This window comes from Cystoisospora suis (assembly GCF_002600585.1).
Source record: "Cystoisospora suis strain Wien I chromosome Unknown contig_843, whole genome shotgun sequence".
Classification (NCBI taxonomy): Eukaryota; Apicomplexa; class Conoidasida; order Eucoccidiorida; family Sarcocystidae; genus Cystoisospora; species Cystoisospora suis.
The window spans coordinates 181,261-195,617 of record NW_027153644.1 but is presented as its reverse complement, the minus strand read 5'-3'; the positions used below and the strand labels follow the sequence as shown (position 1 = coordinate 195,617).

The window sequence follows — 14,357 nt, the reverse complement described above, 5'->3', positions numbered from 1 at the left end:
AGCGGTGGCAGACACTCCGAGTGTATCTTTTTCTCTACCTGCGCTAGAAGCCCGGGAGTTCCGGATCACAAAGCCGGTGGCCTTCTCGTATAGGGTAGCTCTGGGGTCCCACGAAACCACTATGGGTCACTGACCAAGACTCAGGACGTTTCCGCTTATGCTGTCTCAGCGGAACTGCTGTCGTGCAATTACCGGGTCTGGACTGAGACCGTGTAACAACGACTTTCATGGCTGTGGTAGTCAGTACTTGAAAATCTCTGCGTCGCCTCTGCTCATTAGCCGGGTCTGTCCTAGCTGTAGAAAATGTCCTATCTCCGGCCGTCCGTCAAAACCATCGAAGCTCTAACAAGGGTGGCGATCGCCAGAACAGGATACTGCCCACTCTGACGCTTCGAAACAGTTCTTGCGATGTGCATGGTACTAGTGAGGTATTGCTTTTCCCCAGGTTCTTGAGCCTCGTGCATACTAGCGCTCAGGCGTCTCGGGGGCCCCCGTGCCGCTGTCTTCTCGGTCCCTGATTCAACGTAGAAGGTGTTTTCAGAATCTGCAGCTGGAACTTAGTGAACGTATAGCCAATATGTCGGCAATTTTGTGTGCCGGTCACTGCGTTATTTTTTCCCTGGGTCACTTTCCTCCGACAGAGGTGGTTGGTATCCGCCGAGTCGCGGCGAGTATCTTCTCTTCGACGGTATCTTCGATGCTGCAATACCATTCTTAAACCCGCACGGGATAGAATTTGCCGGCCTTATTTCTTGTTGTTTTGTGTGGACCGCCCACTCCCCCAGTCGCTTTTGCTCCTGATGGCGTCTCAGCTAGAGGAGAGCACCTGGGGGGGGGACGGGTATAAAAACAACCGCTCCGGTGGGACCGACAATTACAAGCACATGCTTTGGCGTTACCCAGAATTGGTGACTGCCAGCCGCCAGACCTGCCGCACCGAACATGTGCGGTATACCTCGCAGAAGCCAGTCTCGGACCTTTGCCCGGCTTGCACGCCCCCGGCGAAGGCACTGAAGGACTCGACAGTGCGCACCACTAAGAAAAAAAGACAGTGGCGCAGCCCCACCTGTAATAGCCTGCCTTACGAACCGTAACCTTACTGCCAAGTCCTGGCGGGTAAAGTTGGTCCGTTGAACGATGGCACCGCTGACGAATAGAGAATTATTCTGCATCCCCTCCCGGGCCGTCCGTCGAGAGGGCGCTTCGACACGGAGAAGTCGTCCGCACGAGTGAATGACGTTACCGTAGGCGCTGCGGTCAAGCCGGACTGGACGGTCCGCCTCAGTGTGGCTCCGCTGTCGCAGATCTAGGCGGGAAGCGAAACAGCAAGTAGCAGTCACTTCTCCAGTGTTTCCGAGAAAACTCGGGGTTTACAGTATGCTTCGTCGGTTAGAGCTCCTACAGGCGGACATGCTTCCCGAACCGAGCATTACTCGCTCCGGTTACAGGGGCCACCGGCGTCTTACGTACCGCACCGGCCGCTAAGACAAGGTGTAGAGATCCTTCGGTTTGCGGGGGCTTCCGCTGTGCCCCTTGCGACCACGACCAGATGTCTTCGTCCGTTGAGGTCCTGCAAGGGATGTACAGGTATGCTCCACGGTTCTGTACATGGGCTCCCCTAATCACTTCCACCACGATGATGCTTGGAAAGTTTGAGCTCCTCGCAAACCCTAACTGTTTCCAAAAGTTGCGTCTGTTACCGTATGCTCCTTCGGTGTGCGGTCAAAAACCTGAGGCCTTCACTAGCGCCGCAACCGCGAGAGCACCAACGCTGACCAGTTTAACTGTCAAGCCAGAGCTGGCAGAGTGAATAATGATACTGAGATATTCCTTCTGTTCTACTCCTTGGGAACCCTGGATTTCAGCCCGCAGGCGTCCCCTGGACATCGCTCCGGTGGATCCGGCCTTCTTTTTCGTCTCGAATCTGACGCAGAAGGAGACACTGCCCTCAAGATTCGAAGCTGGCAGATTAGTGAAGGTGTACAAGACTTTCGTTACAGGAGCTGAAGCTTCTACGGTCTGCACGGGCCTGGTCTGCGGGTCCCAGAGAGGTGTCTTGTATCCATCCAGCTTCTTGAAGAGTGTCTTGTATGGCACAGTTTCCGAAAAGTCGCACTTTCCGTCTTTGTAGACAAACGCGATGGCGTTTAGTGATTGAGTCTTGTCTAGGTCGAAAATATCATCGACAGCCTGCCCCGGCGCCGACAGCGTCTCGGGAGGGCCACGGTTGGTACATGGGACTGGCTCGAAGACAGCTGTTTTGGTAGAATCGATAATTTTGAGCACTTGCTCAGGCTTTAACCAAAATTCCTTATCATTGCCTGCCGTAAGATTGGCATCAATTTCTACGGTGTAATCCGCAGGAGCCGCGTCCTGGGCTTTTGTCTCCACGCCCGCGTGGAGACACGCCGCTAAGAGCAGAGACGCTACAACACTTACCATTCTGAAAAGTACTAGATACATGCCTGCGAACCCGTGCCACAGGTGCCTCTAGCTGGCCTGGTAACCTGATATACCACCAAAAGTGTGCTTCTGTCAGGCCGTTGTGTGGTCACATCGCCCATCGGACAAAGTGTTCCCTGCATCGAGCATCGACCATCGGGGCAAACGTCAGTGGCTCGCTTTTAGACGAAAATAAACCGCACCCCGCACTTCTGACTGGGTCTCAGCAAAAGTAAGACAGAAGACGAGGCGGACTGTGGCGCCCGCCTCAATATGACGCTGTGCACGTCCGTTGGCAGCTGCATCACTGCCAACAGACGTGTCTGTAAAATCGTCGACTTGTCTGGAAACTCCGGAGTTTGGTCCCTGTGGTCGGCGATCAGACATCACGACTGCAGAATTTCTCCTAAACTTACCTTAAAAGCCAGCATCCTATGCCATGGGCGTCCCTTGATCCCTGGTATGTGAGACGTCCGCTTTCGCCCATCTGTGCGTCGTCGGCTGAGAATAAAAACGTGTCTATTCTAGAAGCAGCATCCGCGAGAGAAGTCGCAGCGGCGTGTTCGACGGCCAAAGAGGCACTGTAGATGTTGCCGCAAAAATTTCAATGAATCGATCCCGCTTATTCGCGAAGGCACGACACGTATAGCGATCAAGATGCGCGGTAGTCGGCTCGTCGGCGGTCGCTCACGAGACGGCATCTCAATAGGAGCTGCGGCACTCGCTACCGGTAGGGCATACTGAGGCGGTGCCGCAAAGTCGGACCGCGGGCACTAGAGGCACCCTAAGTGAATGACGTTGCTAACTGGCTTTTCTTTTCAACTGAGGCCGACGCGGGCTCCTGCCCTGCCCCCGGCAGGAGCCTGCAGAAGACGCCCCGACGGCGCGGGACGTGACGCAGAAGCCAGTCCTCCGGTCCAGATTTGCAGCGACTAGGTTTGTGAAGTAGACACGTGTGCCGCTAAGTGCTGTTGTGCAAGCTTTCTTCGTTTGCTTTGGAGTCATCTTTCTCCATCCGGAGTGGTGCCGTTTGGCCTCCAAGCTTTGGGAAGAATTTCTTCTGAGGACAGTTCTCGTAGGAGTCGCACTATGCATCTTTGTAGGTTTACGTAGTAGCACTCAAGAGGTTTTCCTTTGCTGGCCTCGAAACGTCATCAGTCGTTGCTCCTCACAGCAGCCCCCTGACAGCAAATTTGCAAGCAGTGCGGGCTCGAAGACGTCTGCTTTCGTAGTGCTAGCAGCTTATGAGCAAACTTGGACGGTAAAATTCCTATTGGACGTTCAAAGCAGCGGAGATTGTCACTTCCAGCCAGGGCGGGAAAAAGACTGTGGTAGAAGTCGCACGGGGTCTGCGCCACACCGAGGACAGGTCGGACCCGCGGGCAACAGCAGGGATGACGTGCCATAATTAGATGTTTCAGGCCGGAGAACGGCAACACACTCAGCAGGCACAAAGGCGGTGCTGTTGGGGGGGTTAGTTTCTTAAAGGCATTCTTATAACTGAGCTTCTTCGTGAAGTGGCGCGAACCATCCTCGAAAGTATACGAGACGACATCAGGAGAGTCTGGCGCGGCCGGGTCAAAGAGATCGTGAAGTGGCGCGAGAGCGTCCACCACTGCCCCCGCCGGCGCACTGGCTCGAAGACAGCCTTGTCCGCCACTACCTTTCTGCTCCAACTATCACACGCTTAGACCTGATAGCGGCATTCTAATGGTAATGGCGCTGTGTCACCGTGGGGGCGGGCGTTGCTACGCAGACGAAGTCCGTATTTCCACGAGTAAGAAGGCGAGCGCAGCTTCCTGTTCCCCGTAACGCCATATCCCGCTTGCACGGAGGCGTGGCGCCGAGCGGCGGCCTGGTGGGGGAGATTCTTGACTTGAGACCGTCTACCGCCTTGCAGGCGTTGGGTACCGGGACTCTCCATAGGATGTGCGGCTAAAGTAAAGAGACAGCGTAGGTGTTCCGCCTGCCTCAATGGTCGCGAAAAAGACCTTGCTGGACCCCGTGCCCAGCACGATTAGTTCGTGAGTAGGGCTAGTTGTCCTTGACGTGCGAGCAGTGGTTACTCCTGCGCCCAGCCCAAGAAGAGACGAGGTCTCGAAACAAGGCGGCAAGAGGTTTAGTTGTCAGTGCCCCGGAAGCAGGTGCACTTCGTACTCGGTAGCAATACAGCAGGCACCCACGACGAGTTAGAACAGACATGGGACGAACACACATATACAGTACGGGTGAAGGTTGCCGTCTTGGATCACGGCCACGTGTGTCTCCCCGCCTTGCCAATTCCCGTTCAATGTCCTCCGCGTTCTGGAACCGGTCTTCGCGGTCCGGTCCTGGTGTCTGAGTCGACTCAGCAAAAAGCGGACCTCGAGGGCTTAGCTAAGCTACAGGGACGGAGTCCAGCACAAGCAGTCCGTACCGTCTTCAGGGTTGACTATCGCCGAGCGCGGTGACCCCCCACAGCTGTACCTATATATGATGACCCATATAAAATTACAAGCAAAGGCAGTTTCTTTTTTTTCTATTTTTAAACCCGAATTTTCCACAAGAATATATATTTAGATTTTCGTCCGTTCCTCTATTGTGGATCTGCGACACGTCGTTGTAATGGTTGATCAGCATCCCAGTGCTTTTGCTACTGCCGCAGCTGTCAGCCCGAGAATGCTTAATATCTTCGCTGTGAAACCAGCTGCGCTCGAGTGGATTACGACTTCGAGATACGTTGGGTTGGCAGCGTGGGCTTCCTCTTGAGCAGATCTCAGGGACTGGGCTCGCGCTCCGGCAGTCTTGAACCTAACACAGAAGCTGACAACTCCGTCTAAGAATTCTGCAGGGGGGTTAGTGAATGTGTAGTTTTTCACAGCTGCGTCCTGAGAGAGCTCTGAAGACGATATTTTCCCTGGCGTCCAGAGGGCAATTTTGTATGTGTCAAGCTTCCTGAAGACCTCCTTGTACTCAACAGTTGTGTTGAAATCGCATGCGCCTTCTTTGAAAGCATATGCGATAGCGTTGAGAGAGCCTGGGGATTTGGGATCAAAAAGGTCAGCATGTTCTGAACTGTTGGCGACGTGCCCCGCTGGCACGGGATCGAAGACAGCCTTCTTGCTGTTATCGACGATTGCAAGCACCTGTCCCGGTTTCAGCCAGAAAACTTTCTGGGTGGTAGACGCCGTGCCTCCTGCGGGAATGGTTTCCGTGAAATCCGCCTTTGAGTCTGCCTGATCACCGCGCCCGGGTGTGACGCAGGCAGCAAAGAGAAGAAGACACGCTACAGTACGCAACATTTCTGAGTTTGGGTGTCGAAAAGAACGCAAAGACCCTAGTCCACCGAGGTTGAATTGCAGTGACAATAGCAGCAGCGGCGCCCCTTTCGAGCAATAGATGCTTAAGGCATTTGGCTATCGTGGCGCCGCGCTCAGGGGTGGGAATCGAGATCGTAACAGCCAACCTGAAGAAGACCCGCTGTCTCCCTTGCAAATCCGCATCTGCCCCACACGATATACTTCTACCGTGCACCTCCCCCGTCAGTATCCTCTCCCTCTGTCACACCTAGAGAAATACTCGGATTTGAGGATGACATGCTGTGAATGGTGTGAATTTCATCGTGTGAAGACGTGCCGCAGTGTCTGTGCAGACGAGACTTGCCACTCCGAGTGCACACTGTTACCATACCGGCACGCCCAGGCGTGCGTTGAAAAGTAACACCCAACGGCTTCCAGATAGACATAGGCCTCGGCTTGGAGATTCTTGCATGAGAAGCTCGGAAGAAAGCGAAATGGGAGGTCTGCCCTTCAAACGAAAAGTTTGCCCGGGGGTTCGCTTTGGCTGCGTGACCGGGACATAAGTTCTGCTAGGAAAGCTGCCGCCCAGGAGCATAAGCCTGTGCAAGCCGCGAAAATTTTCCTGCCAGACAGAAGGGACTAATAATACCGACAGAAGCTCCAAGAGTCTGTGGTCATCTCGGAGCCTGAAAAAGCACGGTTGGAACCCCATATTGGCGAGCAGCACGGCACGGATACGCGAGGATCCATTTGTAGTTCAAGACAGAGAGGCGCGAAGAAGAGAATCCTCGATTACGACCAAACAGCTGCTCTTTTCTAATGATCGGCGGCTGCCAGGGCCTTTTCAGGTGCCTACCAATGTCATCTACGGTCTGCAGACACTCTTCTCTGTTGACGGGCCGTAGCAGCCGGAATCCCGATTTCTATTAACTTTGAACTGATTGAAAATGTTAAGAGAACCCTTTCACCATTCCAACCAGGGACGAGGACTGCGTCCCACGTGGCTAGGTAAGAGGCACCAACGGTCAGTGACCCTGCTTCCACATCTTACTAATGTGGAGGGTCCCAACCTAGAGTAACTACTGCCACACTGTCCGAAGAAGAGTGTCTTCTGCATGTCCTTTCCCCGGTCAGATCTTGAGCTGCTTAGTCTGATGTCACCTAAGCCAGAAGGCTGTTTGACAAGTCAAGACAGTCAGGCAGTTTTCGACACACCGAGTGACCGTTCGCCCGTGTCCCAACGAGACCTGTCACTCTACCAACACTTGCTCCAAGGAGTTCATTGAGTAGGACTAACCATCATTCAGTAACGAAGTCCGGTCGGTTTATCGTTCGTCTCCCCTCAGTCCTCTTTCCGAAAAACACGAAAAAAATTCTCTTCCCCCGTTTCACCTCTCCCATAGGTCAGACTTCTCCCCCACTCTTAGCTAGCTGACGAGCTAGACAGCCGTGCGCTGGTGGGCTAGCTGTCCGATCGACCTACTATCCTTTGCTCCCCTACTTAGGATCTAACAGAGGTTTAGTGTTGGTTCGCGTGACACCGTCATCTGTTCTGATTCTTACCACTGAACTTTTTTAGTGAAAAGGTTAACTGGAGTTCCGAACGGCACTTTCGAGAACGGCCACACGGCGGTGAGTTGAAAGATTAGATCAGTCACAATCGACAAGGTACTTCATGAGCACTTTGCCAACTAATTATTCCTCTCGACTTTACTGCGAAGGGGGGACGCCCGTTGTCGCCTTGTCACGAGAGGATAGTTTGGAAACTTTTCACATTCGTCAGAATAAACTTCAGTGTAGCATCTGTCTCGCTTGCAGGTTACTCTGTAACTGATGAATGATCTAACTAGAGGAATCTCTTGTGAACTTCCCTTCATACCCTGTCGAGTTAGTCACCGGATACTTACTGTTAGTATGTAGAGTGGTGAAGGCTAGCTTCCTCTCTAAACTTTTTTAAGCGACAGAGATCCGACCTCTGCCATTCAGAGAGCAGACTCGTGTACTCGCCAAGTTCCCTGAAAGCATAGTATTCAGAGAGCCTTCGTTTCCGGGATAAGGCAACGGCTGCTTGGTGCGCCCATGCCCACCCCGCCCCTGGTGGGACGGGCTCGCGGACAGCCATGCCGGTTTCATCAACAATTTTCAGCACTTGGCCCCGCTTCAGCCAGGGCGCCTCTTGAGGAGTAGAAGATAATCCGCCGCTTGGAATCCTTCGATTCAAATTTTCAGGCGGGTTGAGCGCCGCCTCACTCGTCTGTGACCGGTACAGCCAATGGGGGGGATGTGACAAGACACGCTACAGCATAAGATGCTCGAGTTCTTAGAGAGCGCGAAGAGCTGTCGCGGTGCCTGGGAGATGAATCTGGGTGCGAGGAGCCCCCTATTGCTCAACACCTGCTGCTGACTGGCTCGCCTCGGGGTAGCCTGACTTAGCACAAACCGGTTGAAACCTGGTTGGCAACGGCTGACAGCGAAGAGCATGCACCATTGCACGAAGGAGACAAAAAAAACCCACGGTGTAACGCTCCTCCCCCTCAGTCAGTAGGTCTGTCCCACCTACGCAGACGCTCGCACCCGGTGATGACATCCTGTAAATACTGCAAACACCGGTATGTCAAAGTGTGGACCGGCTACTTTTCGTCGCTGAGCATTGTCTTTCCACCAGTAGCACCGCGGGCGCGGATTCGTGTTCCGGGTAATTCCATAGAGAGTTCCGCGTCCGGCTCGCACGCAGGGTTGAAGCCCGTCAGCTGCGGTACAGAAATAGTGCACCCTGTAGGGTGACTCCGGCTTCAATACACGGATAGCTAAGAAGATCCACAAGAGCGTTAGTAAAGTCAAGACCCTGTCCCGGAGCTCCTCTGGATGCGACCGGAAGAGAGTTCTTGCTGGTCGCAGTGCTTGGGTGCACGGGTCAGTCAGTGTCGCTTGGGTTCGTACCGTGCAGCGAGCGAATTTCTTCTCCGGGCCAGCGCGGAGATGAGCAAGTAGAGAAAAAGCGTCGAGACTGATGCGGCACCATTGCGTCCGATTTACCGGGAACCCACTCGAGCACCGCAGCTCGAATACGGCGCAATGCAGATACGATTCAAGAGAGAGATGAGAACAACACTGTCGTCCAGGGCGGCCAAAGAACCGCGCTCCTGACGCAGTACCGACTGTCTTTCGGGGCGTTGTCCATTTCCTATTACCGTCTTCCTCCGCCTGCGAATTTCCGTTGTTTTTTTAGGCCGCAACACTCAACATCCCAGCACAGCTAGGGAAGAGCACAGCCGTATGTGATTAAGGGATAGCAAGGGCGTACAACAAAAGGCAGTCTGCGTGGTATCTTCCGCTTACGAGAGTGAGTGCCGTGCGCTACTGGAGTTGACCCCACGCCTCCTAGTGCCTTCGAGTTTGTCAGTATTCCTTTCCCCACTTTGGACATAGGTTCGCACACCCTGTCGCATTCGTAACGACGCCTAGACGCTGATTGCCTTTCCAACTGCCGCAGCGGCCAGCCCGAGAATGCCAAGTAGCTTAGCAGTAACACCGACCCCGCCGGACTGAATTACGACTTCGAGATACGTGGCCTGTTCACCTGCGGTAGTGGTCTGACCTGACCGTAAGGACTGCTTCTCATTTTTCGTAGTCTTGAACCTGACGCAGAAGCTGACGACTCCTTCCAGGTATTCTGCAGGAGGGTTGGTGAATATGTAATCTTTCACTGCTGCGGCCTGCCACCCTGCCTTCTGCTCCGATCTCTTCGCTGGATTCCAGAGAGGAGTTGTGTACGAGCCAAGCTTCTTGAAGGCCTCCTTGTACTTTATCGTTGTATTGAAGTCGCATGCGCCGTCCTTGAAAGCGTAGGCGATCGCGTTTAGAGAGTCTTTCGCGGTTGGATCAAACGGGTCCGAGGCTGCTGAACTACTGGCGGCCACTGGTGGGACTGGCTCGAAGACTGCCGTGCCGGTGCTATCGGAAACTTTCAGCACCTGTCCCGGCTTTAGCCAGAAAATCTTTCGAGTGGTGGAAGCCATGCCCTGCTCCGGAATAGTTTCTGTGTAGTCTGGTTGCGAATCCACCTGCTCAGTGCGGCCGTAGCTGACGCAGCCAGCCAAGATTAAAAGACAGGCGACAGCGCGCAACATTTTTGAGTTCAGTGGCAAATAAGAACGAAATGACCTCGATCTGAGAAGATGAGATAAAACAGCAGCGATCCTCCTGTGAGCAATAAATACTGCTGGCTAACCACGTCGTCACCTTGACTTGCCGTGTCCGCGGGACACAGGATGGCACCGACTGACCGTGGAGAGTAAGCAGCGTCTCCATCGCGAACCCACAGCAGCCCCACAGGGTGTGCTCCAGGGATGCATCTCCCTCTTAGCTATTCTTCCTCTGTCTCAGAAGCTGCTCCTAACTATGCACCCCCCTGGTTCGGTAGACGGCAACGAGGGGGATGGAGGTATGATCAGACGACGCCCACTGCATAAACAGTGGTCCTCTATCTCCTCCTCGTCCTGCACCTTTCTACAAGCTCAGACTGCAGTAAAAACTCGCGTCCAAGCTAGCATAGATGGTAGTGTGGAGTACGGGAACTTGCAGGACATTAGCTCCCACGCCTAACACGGGGAAGGGTACGCCTGGGCGTCAGCACAAAAACAAAGTGAGGATATTCAGGCGAAAAACGATGGTTAGATTTTTCTAGCTCTCGCTGCAGCCGTTTTCCTGGCATGGTTGGCTGGCTGCTAGGCCTCGTGAAACCCTTCTCCTAGGCGGGACCGCATGCTCGGCATCTGTACAGGCGACAGCTCTACAACGAGGTGGTCGCCAGCTTACGATAGTCAACTACACCTCGTCCTACAACTCTGACACTGGCGCTCCAGCCTACTCCGTTGTCTTCTTCTATGGTGGAGACACATCTCAGGACTCCCTGGACGGCCGTAGCGCAACAGCGGAGAACAGAGTACAGCCAGAGCGTACGTGTGAACGGAACTCTTCCGGAAAGACACATTGTTACCACGCAGTAAAAACAGTTGCAGAAGAGTGGTGCCTACCGAGACAGGACAGATCAAGAAGGTTCGAAACACTTGGCGTTGTTTCTTCAGTGACGTCGCTGGCATGCAGCTGAAAGAACCATGGCGTGGTTGTCGAACAAAGCGCAGTACTCTGCAGTTGCCGCACACCGTTGCATCCTCCCTTGCACTGGAATACGTCGCCTCACAAATACGCATCCCTGCCACTCCTGTTGTCAGCAGTCAATATAAATGGGGGGGCCTGCTTCAGTTGACGACGCCTGTGCTAGAAAAAGTCGTCCCGTCTGACTTTTGCGTCCGAAGGTGCTGCGGTCGTTGATCTGGACAAAGAATGTGTTTTCTCGGGAGACACGTTTTTCCTCGTACCCGGCCACGAATGCTGAAGCGCCGTACAGTTCAGGGAAATTTCTGGTTTTCTTCTCCGTTCCACTCGGACGCTTTTTTGGCAGTTTCGGAGCTTGGCAAACCTGGGGCGGACGTGAAACCATCGTCAGCGCACTTTGCTCCTTTCTTTCGAATGTTCGGCGGCGCTAATTTGAGCGCCGAGTGGAGCGAAGAGTTTCGGTGATGCACGCCAAATGCTGTTGAGTTTCTCAAGGATCCTCACGTTGTCGACCTTTATTTTTGACTTCTGAATGAAGCTCTTTCACGTATATCAACGAGTCTTTTTGCAAGGTATCACTTGCATAACAATCGCCGGATTATGATTCGCCGAATCCAACTTTCAACCGAAATCCCTTGGAGTGACATAACTGTTCTCGCGTTGACGCATGTCCAACAGTGATCCCGCGGAGTGCCATACCAAAAAACACGTAATACCAGGAAGCGGTTCACTCAGTGCTTTACGCTGTTCTAGGAAGACAAGAACAGAAACCCTGGCTTCGTGAACCACCACCCCCACCGGTACGGTACTTGCGGGCGTCTTTGAAGCAGCCAAGTGACGAAATTCGATAGCATGTAACTAAACGGACAGACAGCGTCGACCGGACTGTGTAGGGCAAAAGCATGAACAGGCTACGACACTTTACTCCCACAGATACGCACCCGTGAACAGGGGAGGATACGGATTATTTACACAACTGAGGTCTCTCCCCGTCGGCCAAAGTGGACCACTACGGATCACGCGGAATAGGGATAACAACAAACTGACAGTTCAGAGGGGCGTGAAAACGGTGAAATTATTTGTTCAGAAGTGGATTTATGAGGACTGCGTGCAGCCGCACGCTAGTCCGTACCCAATGGACACTCCAGTCGAGCAACTAAATTTCCTGTCGTGTCTCTTTCGCTCCCTTGCGGTTTTACCGTCTCTCTCACCGGTCCCTTCCGTCTTGGCCTCTCCTCCATCGTTAAGGCTGACTGAGCGGAAGACCAAACACCGTACTCGTATACTCGGGCGGTTTTTCCACTCTTGTAGTTCTTCAGCATCTCATCGCATGTCCGAGCGTTTCACGTCCCCGTCTTCTTCGCTCCGCCTTCGACAGTTTTTTTATAACGAGCAACCGTACATGTGCTGATCTCATGGATTGCACCTGTGTCAAAAACTTCTTGGCAAAAACTGACGAAAACAGTCGTAACACGACATCCTTCTTCACCGGTGAAGCAGCACTCAGCGTTCAAATCTGAGATGCGTTTCTTCAGGAAGGACAAGCCCCCCCACAGGTTTCCCCTTAGGCACACACATGACTCCGTCTCGTCTTCGGTACCTGTACCAGTTCGCCTACACATGTCGGCTATCCATAGATCAGAACACTAGTCCCACACTGTCTTCCAGTCCTTGCTAAATATATGTATAGCATCTCGTTCCCCAACTATACACATACTCCCGCAGACGTACAGCAAACTGCTCTCCCGAGACATGTACATATGGATTCTCAAGCCGGATATTTCAACCCGTATCTCATTCCAGCGTGTGGGGTGTCCCTACAAAACACTTCACTTCATAACCTCAAGACACATCAGCATCCCACCCCGGCACCTCCGGCGGCGTATGTGCGCCTGACAGGGGAGAGTGTAATGATAGTGGAATGGGCTGGTGTAATCTATTCTAGACCGGTGCGCAACCACAGCACCGGTCCCATGCTCACCCTGTCAGGTACGAGCTGTAAACTATCGTCTGTGCTCCTTCTCCAGCTGGACGAGAGGTACAAACCAGAACAGTCTCCGCTTCAGGCTTCTCCGGCGTGAGTCGTCACTTAAACGCCGTCTAATTTACTTTCCAGTTTTGTCTTGAAAGAGAGTTTTCATGCCAACTAACTCTATTACAACGACAGTCGGACTTCACTGTTACGCCAACTATACACTGACAACGTCACAGCAAATACCTTTCTCTGCCCTTGTTCCCGTAGTACACTGCATTCGGAAATCAACTGTACGGCAACAGCGGGGCTACCGCTTGTGCCAACCAAAGGTAAGCCACCGACCTGGCCCCTTTCGTCGTTCGGCAGAGTTAGACTTTTGTCCACCACTGTGTCATCAATTCGAACTCGTCACTGGCTTCTATATTTCTCTGGTCCTCTGAGAACGAGGCTGAGGCCTTGTTCGCGCTGGAGCCCCCGTCAGACTGCTGATGGACGGCAAGCTGATCAGGATGCTGATGACCACTGATGTGCCGTCCAGTTGGTTTTTGATCCCAGGAGACGACGAGGAGGATTCGCAAGGCCTTGGACGCTTGGTGATGTGGTAAGCCGAGAAAGGCGACATGACTCACTCGTGACTACAGCCCAAATTACCTCTTTGTCCGCCGGCGAGCCCTCTTGTTAGAGTATCTGGAACTGCACTTCTTCACCGAGATATGAGATCTGTCGGGTCGCCACGCGAAGGGGGGCAACAGATACTTCAAGCGTTTGACTACTTGGGCTCTTCACCTAGCGCAAATCGGGGCAGCCTTTCATCACGAAGAGTACGCGCGCTCTCCATCAGCTCAACACAGCGTACTTTAGAATTCCCTTCAAGAATCCTCGCACTACCTTACCGCGACAAATACTCGGACCCGAAAATGGCATTGACGAACTCCGTAGCACCGCCTGTCCGCGTATGTGAAGCAACTTCGTGGCAGGGGTCTCTTTCGCATTTCTGCCCGCACCACTGTGGGCGCAGATTGGTGTTTTCCATATCGGCTCGTCCAGGCTCCCGGCGACGCCTTGCCACCACCGCTTTGTCGCAAACGTACATCTCGGGTTGCAGCTGCTTATCTGGGTCTTGCAATATTTACATGGCGGAGACGACTCACCGGAGATTTGCGCTTAAAATAAACAGCCTTCCCCAGGTGTCCCTCCTGCCTGAGACAGCGAAAAAAAGTCCTTCTGGATGCAGCTGCCCTCAACCGTGAAACATGGTGGGTTTCGCTTGCTTTCTTGAGGAGCAGCCAACGAACTCATTTCCCCGGAGGCCATCGAAGAGACTTATACAGTAGAAGGCGCCAACAGTATTTAGGCACCTCTGCCGCCGAAGAAGCGCCGACACTCCGCCCGCACGGGCGACACTGTACAACCACGGCGAATATCTTGTGGACTTCGGCGGAGACGGGCAGAGGTTCGCCTTCTACCGTCGAAGTCAGCTGCTCTTGCCCAAGCGTCGACTGTTAAGCTGGCATTATTGTTTTCCGCGAAGCGATAGCACTTTC

The 14,357-nt window shown here is 53.5% G+C and overlaps 4 protein-coding genes across 4 annotated transcripts in view; all 4 read right to left on the bottom strand.

The window, feature by feature from the left end:
* Positions 1–6,605: 6,605 nt before the first annotated feature.
* CSUI_002030 (uncharacterized protein) lies at positions 6,606–7,130 on the bottom strand. The gene has a single exon (XM_068062232.1). It carries the CDS (start codon positions 6,835–6,837, stop codon positions 6,685–6,687), a length of 153 nt encoding a protein of 50 aa, XP_067925813.1. The 5' UTR covers positions 6,838–7,130; the 3' UTR covers positions 6,606–6,684.
* A 1,881-nt stretch (positions 7,131–9,011) lies between these two features.
* On the bottom strand, positions 9,012–9,854 carry CSUI_002029 (toxoplasma gondii family a protein). The gene has a single exon (XM_068062231.1). The coding sequence runs from the start codon at positions 9,848–9,850 to the stop codon at positions 9,182–9,184; it is 669 nt and encodes a 222-aa protein (XP_067925812.1). The 5' UTR covers positions 9,851–9,854; the 3' UTR covers positions 9,012–9,181.
* A 789-nt stretch (positions 9,855–10,643) lies between these two features.
* On the bottom strand, positions 10,644–11,254 carry CSUI_002028 (uncharacterized protein). The gene has a single exon (XM_068062230.1). The coding sequence runs from the start codon at positions 11,221–11,223 to the stop codon at positions 10,951–10,953; it is 273 nt and encodes a 90-aa protein (XP_067925811.1). The 5' UTR covers positions 11,224–11,254; the 3' UTR covers positions 10,644–10,950.
* Positions 11,255–11,335: 81 nt separating this feature from the next.
* The window catches only part of CSUI_002027 (toxoplasma gondii family a protein), a 4,019-nt gene continuing 997 nt past the window's right edge, over positions 11,336–14,357 (bottom strand). The window contains exon 2 of the mRNA XM_068062229.1: positions 11,336–14,013. The gene's annotated coding sequence lies outside the window, so the exon portion shown is untranslated. The remainder of the gene's footprint in view (positions 14,014–14,357) is intronic.